We start from the raw sequence: 19,808 nt of genomic DNA, 5'->3' as shown, positions 1-19,808 counted from the left end.
TTATTTATTTAATCCATATTTGAACCCAAAATAAAACGTATTTTAAAACTCAGCGTAGAAGGTAAACCTGACTTTAAATAGCCAATAGACGACTGATGCCCCCAATTGCTTAGCATTTGGCCAGCAGGAAATTACCAATTCCTTGTTTTTCGACTGCGCTTAAAATGCTCAAAGTCGTAGGGGAGCGAACAAACAGAGACAGAGGGGCAAACAGACTCGGCACAGTGGGGCAACGACTGTACAGTAAACACTGCACCAAGTGGAACGCAGCCAGGCGTGCTAATTGTGTCATTTGCATTGGCAAACAAGTGCAAGCGAACAAGTCAAAGGCTCAAACAAATTAACGCGGCCGAGCGCATCTGCCGAGCTCTTTGCACAGTGCAATTAACAGCGGCCGAGGAGCCATGTGATATGCAAATAATTAATTTATGTACGCTGCGGTCAAGGGTAAAAATGAGTAAGAAAACAGAAAGAACTTTCAGAAATGGGACTCCAACCGCAGCGCCTTTAACTCTTCTTTCAAGATTTTTTCTTCTCTTTTTACACACTGCAATTTCATTTTGGTGGGTGCCGCATTTTATCCGAACCCCTGAAAAAACGTAAGGATATTCAAAATAATTATTGCAACTGCACGCTTATTTCCGCACCGCAGCCACAGCAGCACCGCAGGATTAGATAGGATCCTAAACCTAAAAAAAAGTTAGAGTACTGACAGATCTAGCCGCAAGCTCTAGCCAGTTGGAAAGCTCTAAAAAGAAAGCTCTAATAAACTGACCACTTATCGATAGTAAAAGCATTTCGATTGCTGTCAAGTTATTCGATACATCCTACACTGTAAATTCAAAGAATCCAAAATCCAAGTAAAGATCTTTGTTGCTCAAGTAGAACTAAAAATTCCATTTATTAATTTTCCAGTATTTCATACGATCAAAAATATAATAACGCGTCGATACTTATTTGTTATAATTGTCTTAAATCTTTATTTACTTCAACTCATTTCGTTATAATTACAATAATATTTTTGATCAGCGTGACAAAAGTTTTATTTCGATTTTGGGAAGAGGAGAACCACACTCCTGCCCTTGCAATATTACAGAAATCGAAAATGTGTTTTTATCAGTTGAATTTTATTTTAGAGAAACGCAACGTTTCCCACAGAAAATTGCTAAAGTTTGCTAAATACATAGTTTAACTAAAAATATGACTAAAATTTATTCAAAAAGTTTTTGCACATCTAAAACAAATGTTTTTTTATATCTTTAATTTAGGCATTTTTGTTTGGCCTTATAGCGCTGTCCATAGTTTTAATATTTTAGTACTAAGTCTTTCATTTGTTGCATTTTAATTTTGACTTTTCTCTTTATGTGTTCGACATAATATAGTTGATAAAATTTAATTGATGTGAGGGTTTTACTTTAACTAAATTGAGCTAAAATATATTTTACATTTGCCATTTGTAACCTTTCTGCCTTTGTGTGATTAAAAATAATTTTTGGATGGTTCCATTTGTGTCCAGATAGTTTTCCCCTGCGCCAGCAAGAGGTGAATGCCAGGGAAATTCTCACTTCACATTTCAGATGTTGCTTTTAATTCATAATCAAGTCGCTTTCTTATCTGGTTTCTACAATTCATTACTTCAAGAATCCATACATTAAACTTAGCATAGAGAAGTACACTAAATGTTAGATTTATTATACACATATATGCATTTATATAGATGTGTGTATATATCATATGTACATAATTAATAGGCAACCACTTAAGCTTACTATAAAAATAAGTATTGTTTATGCAATATTCATTTGCCAAAAATGTACTAAAAACCGAAAACTGTACAGTATACAATGTTCATTCTCATCATCGGCGTTCAATTATAATTATCTTTATCATTGTCAATCTGTTCAACAGCATTCTAAGCACATACACAGCGCATCACCAAACCAAACCCATCCGCAGACTGCAGCTATCTACCAACAAAACTTCAACGAACTTTATTTATTAGGATGAAAAACGAGTAATTTGTAAAATTCTAGCAAATAAGAGGAAACAAAACCAATTGGTAAATGAGAACTTTGTCTTTACATGCACACTGTGACTATGCTTTTCTCACACGCTTGCTCGGCTTTCAGATCTTTTAGGACTTAAGCTAGTTTGGTTTTGGATTTGGTATGCATGCCTATGCCGTGTGGGGTGCTACTAAATCGCCATTAGTACACACTAGCTTCATTGCTGCTGCTCCACTAATGTAGTTGTCTCCGTGTTGTTGTCGTCGCTGCATCTGCTACCTCTAGTTTAGTACATTGACTTTCATGAGGCGTACATGCGGTTAATATCATGCTGATATCTGTCCTGGATGTCCTTCCGCTTCAGCTTGAAGGCGGCCGTAACCAGACCCATGTCCGGAGACCAGACCTCCTTGCACAACGTGATGGCGGCGGGCACCTCGTACTTTTGCAATTTGCCTGTTCATTTAAAGATTTGCATTTTAGCAGTGTTTAAATGTATTTAGTTATCCAAGGTAACTTACATTTCCTCGCGTGTTCGGCAATCTCCTTGAGAATAGCCTTCTCAATGACGGGCGATGAGCACAGCTCTTCGTATGTCTTGTCTGCCAATCCATGCTTCTCGGCCAGCTCCTCCAAATGCTTCTGGTTGGGGACGACCAGCGCCACTGTGAACTGCTTTGTGGGGTCTCCGTACACGCAAATGTTCTCGATAATTCCGCACGTCTTCAACTCAGATTCAACCTTGCCCAAAGAGACATATTCGCCGGCCTGCAGCTTAACCAAGTCCTTCTTACGATCTGCGGAGAGTTGCGAATTAATATAAAAAAAAAAAACAATAACTGGTGTTCAAAAACCTACCAATAATCTTAAGTACGCCATCAGCTTGAATTTCACCAATGTCGCCGGTTTTGAACCATCTTTGTCCGTCCTCCTCGAAGAAGTCCTCGTTGGTCTTGCCGGGCAACTTGTAGTAGCCCTGGGAAACGCACTCGCCGCCGATGAGAACCTCGCCCTGGGGATACGGCCTGTTTGTGACGCGGTAGTTGCCCTCTTCCCAGTTGACCAGGCGGATGTCGCAGACAGTCAGTGGTCCTCCAGTGCGGCCATAGGTCATATCGCGATCTTAAATTCGACATAGCGTTACTTCATTTCGAAAGAAAGTATCATCCGCCATCACTTACAATCCATTACTGTGGCTCCGGACGTGGTTTCGGTGAGGCCATAGCCCTGGATCAGCTCCAAGCACAGGCAGGTCTTGATTTGCTCATGGGTATCCGCTGACAATGGCGCTCCGCCGGACATGATGATGCGCACCTTGCCGCCCATCAGCTTAGCCACCTTCTTGAACACCAATCTGCAAGTAAGCGAATGGATTTAATTACCACCTCGTGGCCATGGTAAGTGCACTCTGCTTACTTGTCAATCAGCGGCGTCTTGTAACCACGCTGAACCCACTTCACTTTGTACTGGTAGAGGAATTTGAAGAGCGATTTCCGGAACGCCGAGCCCGAGTTGACCTTGTCGTTAATGCCCTTGGAGATGCGATCGAGTATCAGCGGCACCGAAGTCATGCAGGTGGGCTTCAGCACGGTGGCATCGCCCTTGCAGCCGCGCTTGATCTTGCTGCTCGTGTCGATCAGGGTCAGCGGAGTCGAATATCCAATGGGTACACCGGTCATCAGGCACACACTCTCCGCAACCAATTCGAAAACGTGGGCCAGGGGCAGGAATCCGATCAGCACGTCGTCAGGATAGATGGGCACCATGTCAACGAAGCCCTTCATCGTGGCGATGCAGTTCTTGTGGGACAGCAGGACTCCCTTCGGTGTTCCAGTAGATCCAGAGGTGTACATGATAATCGCAATGTCGTCGCCCTTGGGTGGAACGTTCTCTGTGGAATGCAAAGCAGTGGTTAGTAAAATACCAAGGAATATAGGCCGCTCTTGAAAGTACGAGAAGAACATGCTTTACCCATACTGTCACCTTTGCTGACTTTCCTATTTAGTACCGAATATCGAAAATTCTTTCAAAATTGAATAGGGTAAAGATTTCAGTTTAAAGACACGTTTCATAATGGCCGAAATCCTGGAGGAGTTCATCACCCTGACGCCCCTGACTTGTGTGCAGCAGGTAGACGCTCTGCTGGGCACAACGGCGAAACCGAAAAGCTGCGCTGTGTTTTTTACACTTTTTGGCGTATATTGCGGAGCTCTCGCCTACAGGGCATACCGGTCATATTCCTCGAACCAGGGAGGCGATAGAGCAATGATACTGCAAGGGATTGCCCTTGAGCCCAAAGTGGAAGATCTGAACGTGGAAGAGGATTCAAGCCTTGTGAACGATATTGTGCAACCAACGTCGCCGATTCTGCTGCAACCCATCGACTTCTCCAGCACTGACATGAGGTGAGATTAAAAGTTTGCCAGATGATGCATATTCTATCTATCTATATATTCTATCTTTCAGATGGCGTTATTGCAGCCGGCTGCTAGAGGCAGAAGTAAAAGTGGGCTCAGAAAGTAATAGAGAAAAAGACGAGAAAGCTAAGAAAGTCGACATCTTGGAATCGGAAAGGACGAGCATTGTGGCGGACGACGATGAATACGAACCACCCACAGTTTCAGTGGCCACTTCCACAACGCGGGAAAAAGCTCGGCCGCAAGGGGACAGTGTCGATAACGAACACGTCCAAGAGACCACCTTCTTGGTGTGAAACACAATGCTCATTGGCCATCAAAATTCACGTTTAAGCGCAAATAAATTAAACCATCTTTTAACGCACGTACCGAACTTGCTGTCCTGTCCGGTCTTCACAACCTGGTTGAAGGGCAAGATCTTGACGCCATCCTTGAAGCCAGTGGTCTCCGTCTTTTGCAGCTGATCCTCGATGTAGATAATGGTCTTCACCAGCGGGCACTTGTCCAGCAGGGTCTTGAACTTCGGCAGCAGATCGTGTGAGGTGATAACCGTGGTGACTTCCGTTTCAGTGATGCCTGACAACAGATTTGAATGTTACTTAGGAAGCTCAATCCCAGTTGTGGAATGTGTGTACTTACAGTGGGCCACTCCATCATCGCCCAGCGTGGCGTAGACGGTAACGATGGGCATGGCCTGCTTGAAGCATCCATGGGCAGCGATCATCCACTCGGCTCGCGTCTCGGCAAAGATGACAATGTTCTCGCGCGGCTTCTGACCAAGCTCACGCAGGCCACGTCCAAAGTTGGCCGCCGTGCGCTCCGCCTCGGTAAAGGTCTTCCACCTGTAGTCGCCCAGGTTGTACTTCTTGAAGACGCGTCCGTTCTGCTGCACCTCGTCCTCCTCGCTGAGGATCTGGCGGGTGCCCAGGCAACGTTTAGACGTGTACGTCTTGGCCACATAGTTGAAGACCTTCTCCAGCGTGTCGATGTTCTCCTGCAACATCTTCACATGGACATCACGTGGCGGATCCGTGGTCCGGTAGGTCAGCTCATTGTCATCGTTCTTCACGATCTTTGCCTGGAAAATGTGCAAAATCGCGGCGATTAGTTAAGTGCCGGGCCAGAGGTTTCGTTTCGAATAAAACGCCAGATTAGGGGAGGGACCACAAAGTAAAGTCGACAGAGAGATAACAGACATGTGAGTTGTTGAGGGTTTTGTTGAGGTGAGGGCCATAACTCAGGAGATCATGTTTCGTTGACCAACACCAAAAGAGAGTCGCCAAACGGGAGATTCAGCTCTGGGCAACATCACCTTGTCCTTGGAACATTTATTGTGCGTGTGTAGTGTTTATGTTTGTGTATGTGTATGTGTGTGTGTGTGGTATGGGGGTGCCCCAGTGTGTGCTTGTGTGTGTGTGTGTTGTGTGGTGTGTGTACGTTCCGTAACAGATAGTAGTATTAAATTATTAAAAACACATTTGCAAAAGTTAAACCTCAATGTCATCCGGCGCGTACTTGGACTCATCGACCAACATTTTCTGGTTAATGGGCTTGGCCTGTTGAGGAAGGAGTTGAGAAAAGCGATGAGAAGCTGGTTTAGCCATAATAGTCCTTAGTCCCTAAAATATGAAACCACTCTACCCTAATAATTTACAATCCATGAAATCGATTTGACTTAAAGCATTTTAAAGCCATTCAAAGTTTATAGCAAGTTGCACACAAATTATGATGCAAGCGGGTTTAGTTTCCAACGTTGGCATAACCGTAACCCATAAACCTTATCAGCCGACTGAGCAGGCCACCAAAAAGCGTTCCATTTAGATAGTGAGAAATCAGATATTAAGTTCCTCAGCAGAGGCCTTTCCTTAACGAGTTCGAACCGGAAAAAAGTATATAAGTTCTAGCTATCTGAACTCTTTGCAATAAATTTCTGATTTTCGTTTATTTAAACGCTCATTTTTTTTGCGAGCAGATGTAGATATTCGTCCACAAATTTTGAGTTACTTCAGCTTTGAGAAGAGAGTGTGAGCCACGCAGTGATCCAATTCGGCAACGTAGTCAAATAGTTCCTCCATGCAAGTCTCAGTTGTTTTGGATTTTCCATTAACGCGATCATTGCACTCTTGATACTTGTCGTACAAGGACTTGATGTGATCCTTCTCCTTGCAATGCTCCCTGAGAGATTCTTGCGGATCAACTAACTCGTCGTCATCTTCGGCTTTAACAAAAGGCAGCGAGAACAAACGTCTAAAGGCCATACTTTTAACGAATTCGACTTTTGTGACAAGGTATTATAATTTTCAAGGAGTATTGCCAGCTAACTTTTGTTTGACTGCAAGTATATTGTATTTCTGACAACTAAGGCCTTGCTAAACTACAAACTAGTTCTCTTAGAGAACGTTGCAGGTAAACCTAACTATTTTTCAAATATTTTCGTTAGATTTTGCTTGACACTTTGCAAGCGAACAACCCCGCATTTGTACTACGCTACGAGATTCTCTTATCAGGACCACCTACGTTGTCTAAATGGTCTGACAACCAGTGCAATTATCACGTTTAGTCATGATTTTGGTGCCCTCACATTCGCGGAATATCAAAGCAAACCGCAAGCAAGGAAATCGCGAGTCTCTGATAAAGATACACAGATAGTGGAAAAAGTGGACCTGGTCAATAAATCAAAAGTCGTCATGCACATGTAGATTAGAAAAAGGAAATGAATCGAAGGGAGCACTTGGCCGGAATGAGCTTCAAAGTGAAGAGAGTAATATGTGGAAGAAACTAAATCAAATTGATAAGCAAGGGTGCAGTTTTCAATTAGGTAAGTACAAAACTAAAGCATACGATTGTAGCTAAGCAGCCAGGTCGCTGTACTTCGACCAGTGCAAAGTCGAAAGTGTTTCAACTACGCGATTCTAGAGATAGTTACAGGCGGCGGCACTCTGATTGGCCGGGTGGTTAACTCGATTTTTCTTGATTTTCCGCTAGCAAACTGGATCAAGGGATTCCGGGACAGCACCTACCTTCACACGGCGCGAGTCCTGTCGGCGTTTCCAGGGCTGTTGCAGAACCAGGTAGACCGGCAGCGTGATGATGTCGTACACGAAGGCGATCGCCTTGATCGCGCCAATTGCGCTCTGCACCCAGAAGCTGTCCATTCTGGAAGGGCAATAAAAAACACAAATTAGTGGCCAATTGGTATGCAAATTTACACCAGGCAAGAACTATTGGTTTTCCCGCCTCATCGCGTATACGCCCCGTTTGGTGGTGGGTCGCCCGAACCGATTCACCCACTGCATTGCACCCACCCACTCGTTGTAGCAGCGTCGCAAGCCGAAAACCAACTGATATCACCACCTTGCGCTGCTGCCACTGTTAGCGGGTCTTGGCAGTCCCGTCCGAAAGCGAAAAGGGGTAGGCACTCTCACGCCCGATTCTCAATTCTCAATTCTCGATTCTCGGTGCTCAGAAAACGCATTTCAAACGGGCGATAACAAGTGGAGAGCGCTGAAGGTGTTCGGCTTTTTATCAGCTAGAGATTGCCTAGAAGTAACGAGCCGAAGTCCGAATCGCGGCCAATACCTCACACCTCAAGGGCCGAGTAATTGGCCATTGTAATGGACTAAGACTTAAGAGGATTTTCGATACCCGTCTGGACCCTACGATTCGTCTGGTTTCTTATCTGCATCTCAAACCAAAAGCAGATTGCTCGCCAAGTACCTTATAAAACGTGGCATTAATCGAGGATATTGAGGATTATTGAGCAATCTTTACGATGTGAAATACTTCACAAAATGTATTCGTACTATACAGATTACATTGATAGCATTGATTTCCTATTATTAAAACAAATATTTCCGCTAAGTCCTATCTATGTTTATTTTCGTACTTATCAACAACCAAAAATATCCCAAAAATTTGTCAACGAGTCTCACATTTTTTGCAATTCCGTTGAGATTGCCGCCATCATACGAACTTTTATCACGTTATTTATAATTGCAATTAGACAAAAAACTCATGCAAAAAACTTTAAAATTTTGTTTTCTCATTAAAAATTTGATTGCTAGGCACCAGAACACTAGATAAACTTATTATCGGACTGCTCAATTAATTAAAATGGTATGATTTTTTAAAACTGGCAGGTGTTGGGTTCCTAAGAACTTCACTTATCCATAATTGATATCGCACGTCGTTCGATTAATTTAAAAAACCAGTTACGACAATAGGACTAAGCTCGAGCTAGTTATCATAGGAGCGAGTCATGCTGAGATTCTCATTAATTCATATAAATAAGCGAATATAATATAGTGGTTATGGCGATACTGCTGATCGCAACGAATAGCGCTTTTTATAATCCATAGTGCAAAATGTAGTTAAAGACTGCATACTTGATAAAGCCATCGTTTGTGAGTGTGGCTGATAACAAATCGAGCGATAGCCTTGAACTTGTATTACGCAAGTGAGCATGACGTCAATTTCTCATACTAGTGATCTAAAAGATTTCAATATTTCCTTAGAACTTCAATGCCAGTAAATACAAATTTTTGTAGCAACATTTTGAACGCAATCTTTTTGGAAAAAATCTAATGGTAGAATGGTCGAATTTTTCAAAAGCTTTTTTTAACTTAAATAAAGAAGACTAAAAGCAGTTAATGATAGCAAAAAAAAATCTGCCTATATTTCTGTAAAACAAAATTTTTATTCTTTTCCAGCTCCAAAAACAAGCCCATAACCAAACAATAAATGGTGTACAATAAATGGAATACAAAAAAGCGAGCATAAAACCAATTTTGTATTAAAATGATATACTTACTGCGCATCATCTTCGATGAACATCTTGACGTTTTTTTCTTTGTCCGACCTCTGGATTCAATTGAGTATCTTGATGGGTTGTGGGAACAAGCAAGGTGCGAGAGGTATGACGCTCTCTTTTTTGGGGATATCCTCCAAAAGAGCTTTGCTCTAGTTAATGGCAAGGACGAACAGACAATGGGTTCAACAACAACACGATGAGGTCAGTTTTCCGTTTAGATAGTTTTCCGCTTGTTGTTTTCACCTGCAACCGGAAAGAGAACGAATATATGCATTTATGTAGTGAAAATGAGACAAGACAACAAAATGGGGAAATACGAAATACGTGGAAAGCAATAGAGTCTTCATAATCGCATAAAACCGCAACCAAAAGTGTGTGATGATATAACAACCAATAATACTTAATCATACTAAAATAACGCAAACATTTTATAAGTAGATATCTTTAAATTGGCACGTACGTCCCACCTTCATTAATTTTTATTTTGCATCTACATGAATCTTATGCGAAGTGTGAATCAGACTGACACAATCGAGGGTAAATGCAATTCGGCGAATTCCCAGGTGTCATTATCTGTCCAATAAAACGAAAACAAGTTCAAATGTCGGTTAACGACTTCAAAAATAGGGGATTTTTGGAAATAGTACACTTAAGTGAGAACACTTAAGAACTATAACCAAACATGAAAGCTCTAGGCTGGTATAAAAGACCTCAACCGCATGGAAAAATCGTTTAGAAGAACCTAGTCTTCTGTCAGAAAATTATCACTGTTGGGGGCGGAAGACCGCAGACCCGGTGATACAAAAACTAATTTCCCACATGGGTTCTTAAAATAGATTATTGTTATCAAATCGTGCGTAAGTAATATTTTAATTAGGCAAACATAGTTCTGGCCTTCATAAACAAATCGGAAATGAAAGTCCAAACAAGTATTGGTTCAGTCTTTGTTTTTGCTGGACATTTGCCAGAAAACCAAAGGCTGATAATAAGAATATAGAGAACAATAAGAGACAGTATCAACATAGAAAGCTTTATTTATAGAGCTAAATTAAATATAGACAGGTAGTTTAAAAAGAGTACCAAGAGAGCGATTACATAATCGGAATCTAAGGCCCCCCCCTCGTTCACTCTATCCCTCTCTCATTTCGCCCATTTGTTAAGGTGGAGAAATATTGGTACAGGTCGGGGACATCAATAGAAACTATGCAAATTCGTTGGCATTAATTTACACAAGTTACAGAAGAACGCCTTCGCGCGTCTTTATTTATTAACAAATGTTGAAGGCCGGGTGCGAAGTCCGCCTGACCAAGGTTTATCCGCTCTGGAAGCCGATATGAAATGGCTTCCTTAGAATCTGCCGTCACTGATAAACAACGAAGAGCACATTCCAAGGCGCCCAAAGTTCGTTTCTTATGCAATCGGTGAAAACTCACAAATCATGTGATATGCGAGTGATATAAAGGGCATACATATGTACTGTATTTGAAATGTTGTTTCGGTCCGCTTTGAAGGAGTGCATTGAACTGGCCCCAAAATACAGATCTTCTGTTATTCCTCGTAACTCTGACGTATGGTAAAAACCAGCAGCAGAAGAGTCGAGACCGTAAGCGTTGCGATACGTGATTTGTTTGCGAAGAAAGAGAACGAGAAAACATAACGATCGCTGCAAAAACAACACGTTTCGGTATTTATATGTATGGGGAAAGAAGGCAATTAGCAAAACAATCGCCACAGTGGGTCAAACAAGTTTTTTTAAAACTGTTTTCTAGTGAGTTTTGTCCCATAATATATTTTGAGTTTAACACCACATACGCTACATGCTGTTTGCTTAAATGTAATAAATAAACCAAAATCAAATGCAAATGTATAAAAATGTTTGTTTTGTAAATAAATTTTAATTTATATTTTAAAGATACCATAACGATACCATACAAGAAAAGTGTTCATTTAAAACCATTTGTAAACAACTTTAGCTTCCACAACCACTGTGCAAAGTTCACGGCGGTCGCCTGGCGCAAACATAGGCGAAAGTTGTTTAGCTGCCGTTGTAGGTTAACGAATGAAAATTAAATGAAATATCAAATCGTTTAGTGTTGCACATCCATGGGTCGGGTATAATCATTAGCTCAGATCACCAACGTGTCCCGAACTTGAACCCTGGGTCAAAGTTGGACCTCAAAGTACACAAAAACAGCCGTGAAACGAGAACACGGGCAATGGCGTGTTGGAAACAAAGGTTATGCCGAATGTGCTCTCTAACTAAGCAATCATGGTACGGTTGAAAACAATAAGGAAATTGTGTGCATTAAGCCTGTGATTACTGTAACCCGTTCTATGGACGCGACACGCCCCCAAAACATCGCCCCCTTTCGGTCAGCAGTGTGCGGTGTCGCACTTGTAAAAAATTATAATGGTTGTGCCTAAATCAGCACTGCTCTGGGAACTGATTGAATCAGATTCATGAACCTTGGGATTAGATAACACACACACAATACCGGCGTGTGCGTACAAAGTGTCTTACAACGAGCAGTTTATCTGGTACAGAGGTCAACAGCCATCTGACGACATTTCCAAAATAACAAACACTTTGCGATGACCGTAAAAATAACGCAATTAAAAATGAATTTACACTCGAAATTTCCAAGTTTAAGCATCATTAAACTGCAATTTAAAAATGTTTCGTCAGTTGAACACTGTATTTATAGAATATTATCCCATGTGTTACGTTTCGATACAATAAAGTTAAACTGATAAACTTAAAAAGCCATTTCCAAACTGGGTATTTATGTATTATGGTATAAATTATATTCGTGTTGTTGAAAAACAAACAATAAATTTGGAGTTTCGGAGGTAGATTAAATTTCTAATCATAAGCGTGCGGTCGTTAAGAATATTACGGTTCTATAAAGCTTTATGCATTGATAATCTCTATTGTTTGCTTAAAATGCAATGTTAAAATAAACAAATCTTAGTGGGTTACTCATAAAGAGACCCTTAACCACTCAGGCACTTCCAATGGGAATTCAATTTGCACAACCTTTCTAAGGTTTAGTTAGCATTCTTATAATTGCAAATTCCAAGCTGGTTGTAATTTTAGGGTGAAACTTACTTAATTGCTTCTATTAAAACAAAGGCAGAAACCTTGCTTTAATTACGACTTACTATGACAGGGACTTGTAACTGTGTGTTTCCCACTGCTGTGGTGCTTAAACACACAAACTGTTTCCGATCGGCCATTGATTGCTATTATTATTGGCATCCATTGCACAGACTGCAATAGACTGAAACGTAATGCTTGAATTAATCAGAAAACACAATTGGAAATGCCAGAAAAATAGCAACAATAAAACAGAGCAAACCTCGAACTTGACGAATTTGGACAAACTGTTATTTCTGCTGACGCCAGTGGAAATACAACTTGACAAAACGGAAAACTAAAACAAAACGAGCTATCAAAGTCCAAGATAGCTTTATGCTCCAAGTAGAAACATTACGAAATCGCCAAGCGATGCCAAAATTCGAGTACGAAGCGTTCTGCATTAATTGTATAGAATAGCAACAAAGAGGAAACTTCAGTTTGGTATAAAACACGTCATCATTAATGCCGCAGACAAAAACGTGTTCACTTACGTGGACTTCATTTTTGTTTTTCACAGTACACAAATTTCGAATATTTCGCTTTGTTGAGTAAAGTTGCGCAGCAGATAAAAAATTAGTGACTCAACTTTTAACTTTTTCTGTATTGCAAACTTTCTCAGCTCTCGTTTACTACTTGATTCCCCCTCGATCAGCTGTTACATTGTTTGCAATTAAAAATTACTTGAACTTTGGTCAAGGTCGGTTTACATGGCAAATAATAACGGGAACTGATTGACATCGACATTGTAACGATTGCGCGGTGGAATAATGGGAAAAAGTAAGAACGCGACATTACTCTGCCTGCCGCGAGTGCGCATAATATATGCGCAAAAGTATTAATTGAATTGCAACATTTGATTTATTTATTTCCATGCAGGCGGCGTTACGTGAGTGTCTGCTATATATCCGCCTGTCTCTCTCCCTCGAGCGCTCGTTCTCTGGCGAATAATGGGGTAACAAAATCATCGTATGACTGTGTCAAAGTCCAAAAATACTTTTTTTTGCAGTCGCAGTACACAAATAAAAACGAGAAAAATTACTCAAACGAGATTGAAATAAAGTCACAGAAAACTTTGCATATAAATAAAAAAAAATGTTTATAAAGAACTAATTATAAATTTAAAACCATTTTTTTTTAACTATGAGATGTTTGTATATAGTTTAACAAAACCAGGCCATTAATTTGGGAAATATAATTAAAGATTATTGCAGCTTTCGTTTGCATAAATTACAGAAAATATTTTAAATTTTATTAAATACCATCAAGAAAATGCTGACAAATATTTGGAAATAAAATCATACGGAACATATGCAACAACATAATTGAACTGGTATTGAAGTTAAATGTTCTTGTTTACTCTACTTCCTTTAAAATATGTTATAGAAACGTTTTGCACCAAGTTCAAAAAATATTGAATTTATGTGGAAACTTGTAGGTAATGTTTTCTGTGCTGCCTTAACAGCATCGTCAAGTGAGAAAAACTTGCACGGGGCGTTGAATATTTTATTGAATGAAAATGAGACACAGAGAAAGAGTAACAAACATGCCAAACAAACAAGCAAGTGACCGTGAGTGTGGGTGTGTTTTGGAGGCGAAATGAAAATAAATTTGATTACCGCCTCGGAGAGAGAGAAAGGAGGCAGATACTCCCACACGCGGAGAGAATGAAAGATCGGCGGACTCTCTTTTGCACTCGCTCACTTTGCATGAATGCTCGAAATATGTAAATCGGTGTGAGTGTGAAAGTAAGGCAAGCTGCGTAGCGCTAAAATAAATGACCTAGACAAGCGAGTAGTTATCTTTAGAGTGACCATCAACCGTGGAGCACGTGCTCGAGTGAAATTTTCCAGAGGAAAACAAACTTTGGCAATGATCGTGAGTGGAAGGGGGCAGTGGCAAAGCCAAAAGCCCGGTTTAATAAAAGCGGTACTGCGCCAAAACCGGTTAGAAAATCTACCAAAGTCATGACTAAAACAAACACAAATAATGCTCATACGATGCAGGGGCTTAGATCGAAGGGGTCGTTACTGCCTTTCAAACTGGCAACCGCTGTAGCAAATCCCGCATTAAGTACCCCCAATTTTCCGTGCCTCTGCCACTAAATCTGAGATACAAACGACTCGTTTTCTAAACCTGCCGTGCTTGCCAAACATAGAACTTTTTTTAAACCGCAAACAAGGTACAAAAATTCGTTGGCCTGACAACCAGAATTGAAAACGGGAACCAAAGCAACATCTTTCCAATTTCCGACATTTTTAAGCAGGGGTTTTACCCAAAACCTTCGTAGTTTTAATTATTTTTAAAGCCTTGCAGAGCAAAGGATATTATAATTTTGGCCAGATGTTTCCAATGCAGTGAAGGAGTCACCTCAGACCCCATAAAGTATATACATATGTATATGGTTTGCGAATTTTTCAAAAACAAATAGGAAATAAAACGGATTCTTGAATCCGTTTTTCGTAACTATTTGCATATAATGTAACTACATAAAGTTCGGTTATCACCCCATTTCTTTATAAATTTAAATTACAAAAGGAAGCGCCGGACAAACTGCCAAACTGGGGGTTGGGCAACAGGCCGACTAGAGAATGGCGGTACAAACTGAAATCCAGGGCCGGCTGAGGGTAGGCAGTGGGCGTGGTACGTGGTTTGGGTCAGACATCAGTCTCCCAGACATCGCGTGACTATTTTTGACTTTGCGCCCAATAAGATAAAGAGAAGAGGAAAGGAAAATGAAAATCAGCCACTGCTGCAGCTGCACAGAAAAAAATAATACACTATCGAATTTCACTTAAATCATACTCAAATAAAATATATAGTCATTTATTAATCAAATCATATTTAATTATACCAAAGATTTTTCTGAAATGGTCTATTTACCTTTTTTAAGTTTGTTACTTTGAAAGCTTTGCAGAGCAGTGAATATTATTATTTTTGATTTGATATTATTGAATCAAAACTAAACCTTTAATAATAGTGGACACAAGTCTAAGTAAAAAATATTTCTTATACAATTATAAAACACATTGTTCAGAAAACGAAAAAAAAAGCGATTAAAAAACTACAACAAATTGTCCACAAATTAAAAGAAAACATCATTTTAAAAAGCAGAGGAAAAACCTATAAAATTACTTCTCAAGATAAATCAATAATTTTGTTCAGTGTGGCGCAGGGAAAAGTCACGAGGCGCTTGGCGAGGGGGGTTGCAGTGCAGGGTGGTTGGGTGGCAAGCGGCTAGCACTGTGGCACGTTTTCCTTCGATATACCAGCTGAAAATCGTATGAGTTTCAGGGGAAATGTTGCCGCCGCGAAGCTTGAAACAAATACAAGAATAATGCGGCGAAGAGAGAAAGAACTTGAGAGAGCTGGTTGCATGTGAGTGCGAGTGTACTGTACTGACTGTAAGTTCAGGGCGAAGAGTAAGCAAGAGAGAAACGAGAGAGTCACGGGCAAGTATGAAAAGGTCAAAGAGCAAAATGTTTACATGAGGCAACCGCATGAGAGACGACGGGCAAAAAACTGGGCGGTCTGGCCATGAATGAAAGCTGAGACCGGCAAACACCGACCGCCCACGAGGTGAACAATTAGGAGTGTAAGAAGAGTTCCCACCCACAGTAAATTACACCGGATGGTGATTTTACTGCTATTAAATCCCAATAAGCTGGTCCTTATAAAAAACCGTACATATGCAGCAATGAAGGGAAACGCAACTATGTAGGTTAGGAACATTTTTAAAATGGAACGTTTTACATGTTGGTATGGTATTTTATAGTGTTCTGACTTCACTTTTATCAATGGGTATCTCAAAAGGTAACTTCCTCTTTGAAATGTCGGTGTAGGTTTTTTTTTAAACCTTTCCAAAAGGCATTCTAGAATTATCAATTCAAGAACACAATCAACTCTTTAGGACTCTAAAAAATAAACACTTTACAAGCAATTTAATTGACAATCGTAGGACCAAAAACAAGTGCCCCCTTCAAAAGTTGAATACGTACTTTCACATACATATGTACTACATTTCAAACATATTCTTAAAGGTGAAGGTTTATTAATTGTTTAATGGTTTTTATACCTTGTTTCAATTGATAAAAATGTATAAAAAAAAGTATTATTTTTTTAATGATCTACAAAGGTAATGTACACCAAACTTTTCCTGAGATTTAACATTTTCACATAATAGTGCACCTATTTTTCTTCGACGGTGTTACACCGTAGCGGTATGTTGCTACTCTTCGAGCGCCATGTAGTTTCTACCTGTACTATACAGCCGTCCATACCACTCCGTCCGGAACCGACACATTTAAAGAAATAAGCACGTAAGCTTGCTTATCGTATGGCTTATCTGTTCCGGCTGAACTTTTAAATCGAGCTTAGCTTAATGTTCTGGTGGATGGGCCCCCGCTTGGTGAATTACTACCGGCAGCGATTTCAGCGATATTCCGATTATTGAGTGCTTCCACCTCGAACGAGGCGGTTTTCCGGCCAAAGTAGAAGCCGCGCCCCAGAAACAAAAGCGTGGCATTAAAAGTGCAATATACCCACGGAACGACCCACGCCACCCACCGCTCAGCTGGTCGTGAGGTATTAAAAACAGATGACACACGGCACACACAGTCACATACCGATGACCCCGAACTGAAAACCCCCCTTTTCACCCACAAAGGTAAAACTCGCATGATTTTCAGTTGGTATAACAAGCCAGACAAAGAGAGAGGCGTACACAGTGTTCAAGTGGGAAAGGGAAGACGAGAGGGAGAGACAAGCTGGAGAGCGAGAGTGCGCAGAACACGTTACAAGAAATTTACACGTGCAAGCCAAGTAGGGGAAATCCAAAAAGAGAGAGCGGGTGAAAAAAAAGAGACCGTGAGTGTGGGAGAATTTGTTTATGTGCGTAGGTTTAAAACGGAATAGTACTCTCCGCGTCTAATTAGAATTTAAACTGCCTTGGGAAAGAATGCAATTAACAGGTTAAGAATAACGGTAAGTCAGTCGTTAAATACAGTCAAACAAGTATAGGTAGCATTTTTCAAATATTTGTAGAAATTATTTATTCAAAGCATTTATTAATGTGTGTTTATTCTCTTCAAAGAACTTTTTGCGCAACAAAAAATTATCAGTAGTTAAGAATACAAATATTTTAAAACTTTGTGTTTTAAGGTTTGACAGTGAACGCATGATGATAATATTATACAAGTCAAAATAACTTAATAGTTTAATTTTAGGAAAACAAGACTTGTTTTAACTTTGAATAGCATTGTCTAAACACTAAATTAACACTGTTTTGTACAGGAACTACTTCAACCACACTATAATTTATGTTCGTTGGCGGTGCAGTTTATGCAAGCCCGACTGTAATCAAGTGGCGAAAGCCAAACAAATCAATAAACAAATAGCAAACAAAATAAGTCTGGGCTGCCAATGGCAACCAATTGCATAAGGAAAGTGCAGTTGCACCAACACTCAGACATTTAAATTGGGTCAAGAGAGAGGAAGATTGTTGATTCCTCGATTTATTAGGTAAATTGATATGGTGGCGTGACATCCTTAAAAAGTGAAAACCGGCAATAGGAGTAATTGACTGGACTTACCTATTTTAGGGAGCTTAATTCTCAGCTCTAGAAGATAGAATCAGAATTTCCGGAGGGCGGACATGGAAGGTTTATCAGAATGAAATACAAAAATCAGGCAACAGATCACATATCGAAATAAATCAGCGATTATATAAAATTACGTTTTGCCAATAAGAACGCACGGACACACACACGCACGCAAACGCACACGTAATGTCAGCATAAAATAAAATGTTGCGTTGGCGTCAACACGATTTTTTTCGCCTTAACTTGTGTTTGTTCTCGGAACTCTTGGTCTTTTTTTAGACAGTCTATGCTGCGCTTTAATTGATAAAATTTTCGCAAAAACTTTCACAAAACTGCACAATTGCTCACTAACACACACAGACAGGGCAGCGGCGCACGTGCATAGGTGTGTGTGTCAGACGGTGTGTTTATCACGCCACTCGAAAAACACTTTTTTACTTACTCACACTCTTGAATGATTTTTTAAACTGCGTTTTAGTGTCTTAATTTGTTTTTGCTTTAGTTAGTTTGGCGCCCGCATAAATGACAGAAAGACGCACAACGTTCTCAAATCACGTTAAGTTTGTTTCTGAATTTTCGCCGTTCGCTTTTGCCACGAGATTATATTCATTCTCCTTCGCCGCACTCTCTCAACGACTCTCTCTTTCTCTCACGCACACTCTTGCAACCGCTCGAATGCCGATGATGGCGCTCTTCTTCTTCGGTGTGTGTGAGTTGTTCTGGCGTTTTCACTCAAATTATGCCGGAATTGATTTTATTTTTCATCGCGCCGGCTGATCACTCACATTCTATCACACACTGTTTTACCGCACCTTTATCGCCTTTACTTTACGGATTTCGCACACTTTGCAAAATATATAGCCGTGCACAAAAATGTTTATTTATTCGATACTGGGTGTCGGAAACATATGAAAATATCGATGATACGTTTTAAAAAGAAATTTAATATCGATTTTTTGGCCGATGTATCGCATATCGATATTAGTTTGAAATGATATACTGGTTCTAATTAATTTTGTTGGCTTATGGAGTTTCTTTATATCATGCCTTTTTAAAACAAAATAAAACGCTTTAAATTTGAAAAATCAGCCTATGAAGTGATCTCGCATAAAAAATATTAAAACATATGGGTATATCGATATTTTAAATTGTTACACAATTATTTTCGAATATCATAATCAAAACGATATTATTAAAAGATTAGGCAACCCAATTCAATACTATCAGTTAAATTTCAAATTTGAAACATACTATCGTTGTTTTTCCGTTAAAAACCCGGATAATAGCCGGATTCCACTGGTAAATTAATAAATTATTTTTTTTTTTTTTTGATTATTTATCTGTTTTAACGTTATTTTGTACCAAGTACCGACCCAGTTCAAGGAAGATTATGAGTGAAGTATAGACTTTCAGAATCTAAGAACTGCCTTAACTAATATGTGTTATACAATTCTACAGCAAAATTTTTATAAAATGCAAGCCATGTAGACATGTAAAAAAAATTTTGGACACCAACCCATTAGGTTACGGTTAGCTAAGACACAAATTGAGACGTGAGCCTTAGCTAATTAAAAGCTGAACTGTAATATACTAAAACATAGAATTTGGAAGAAAACGTAGAATCAAATCAGGAAATAAATTTACCGGGAAACTCTGGTCGCCGGTGGGCAGGTTTATAGAGCTGATGAAAATTCTCCTGTAAAAACATTTAAAATTATAGCAGTTTTTACTGGGCGGACTGCAATAGTTCATATTTTCGTTATCACTGGCTTACGAAGTATCGATAACACACCATGGTAATCCGTGTAAATATGGTGGGAATGCAATTTAAAAACAAGG

The 19,808-nt window shown here is 39.9% G+C and overlaps 3 protein-coding genes across 7 annotated transcripts; 1 reads left to right on the top strand and 2 right to left on the bottom strand.

The window, feature by feature from the left end:
• Nucleotides 1-1,106: 1,106 nt before the first annotated feature.
• Nucleotides 1,107-18,871, bottom strand: LOC108090432 (long-chain-fatty-acid--CoA ligase 3). Of its 5 annotated transcripts, none has more exons than XM_017189105.2 (11): nt 18,782-18,871; nt 17,961-17,987; nt 9,234-9,476; nt 7,444-7,579; nt 5,063-5,501; nt 4,793-4,999; nt 3,423-3,897; nt 3,188-3,360; nt 2,865-3,128; nt 2,528-2,803; nt 1,107-2,462 (listed from the first exon to the last, which is right to left on the bottom strand). In XM_017189105.2, the coding sequence occupies exons 3-11, from the start codon at nt 9,254-9,256 to the stop codon at nt 2,308-2,310; spliced, it is 2,148 nt and encodes a 715-aa protein (XP_017044594.1). In that variant the 5' UTR covers nt 9,257-9,476; nt 17,961-17,987; nt 18,782-18,871; the 3' UTR covers nt 1,107-2,307. The 5 variants fall into 5 exon arrangements, with proteins under 5 accessions (XP_017044594.1, XP_017044595.1, XP_017044596.1 ...); XM_017189106.2 differs by lacking the exon at nt 18,782-18,871 and adding an exon at nt 18,412-18,679; XM_017189107.2 differs by lacking the exon at nt 18,782-18,871 and adding an exon at nt 18,416-18,679.
• Nucleotides 3,972-4,787, top strand: LOC108090433. Its single transcript, XM_017189110.2, has 2 exons — nt 3,972-4,411; nt 4,473-4,787. Exons 1-2 carry the CDS (start codon nt 4,080-4,082, stop codon nt 4,717-4,719), a joined length of 579 nt encoding a protein of 192 aa, XP_017044599.1. The 5' UTR covers nt 3,972-4,079; the 3' UTR covers nt 4,720-4,787.
• On the bottom strand, nt 6,347-6,808 carry LOC108090434 (cytochrome b-c1 complex subunit 6, mitochondrial). The gene has a single exon (XM_017189111.2). It carries the CDS (start codon nt 6,679-6,681, stop codon nt 6,424-6,426), a length of 258 nt encoding a protein of 85 aa, XP_017044600.1. The 5' UTR covers nt 6,682-6,808; the 3' UTR covers nt 6,347-6,423.
• Nucleotides 18,872-19,808: the final 937 nt, after the last annotated feature.

The sequence above is a fragment of the Drosophila ficusphila genome, unplaced genomic scaffold (genome assembly GCF_018152265.1).
Source record: "Drosophila ficusphila isolate 14025-0441.05 unplaced genomic scaffold, ASM1815226v1 contig_414, whole genome shotgun sequence".
Classification (NCBI taxonomy): Eukaryota; Metazoa; Arthropoda; class Insecta; order Diptera; family Drosophilidae; genus Drosophila; species Drosophila ficusphila.
Note: the sequence above shows the minus strand (reverse complement) of the source record. Positions and strands in the feature narration are given on the sequence as shown.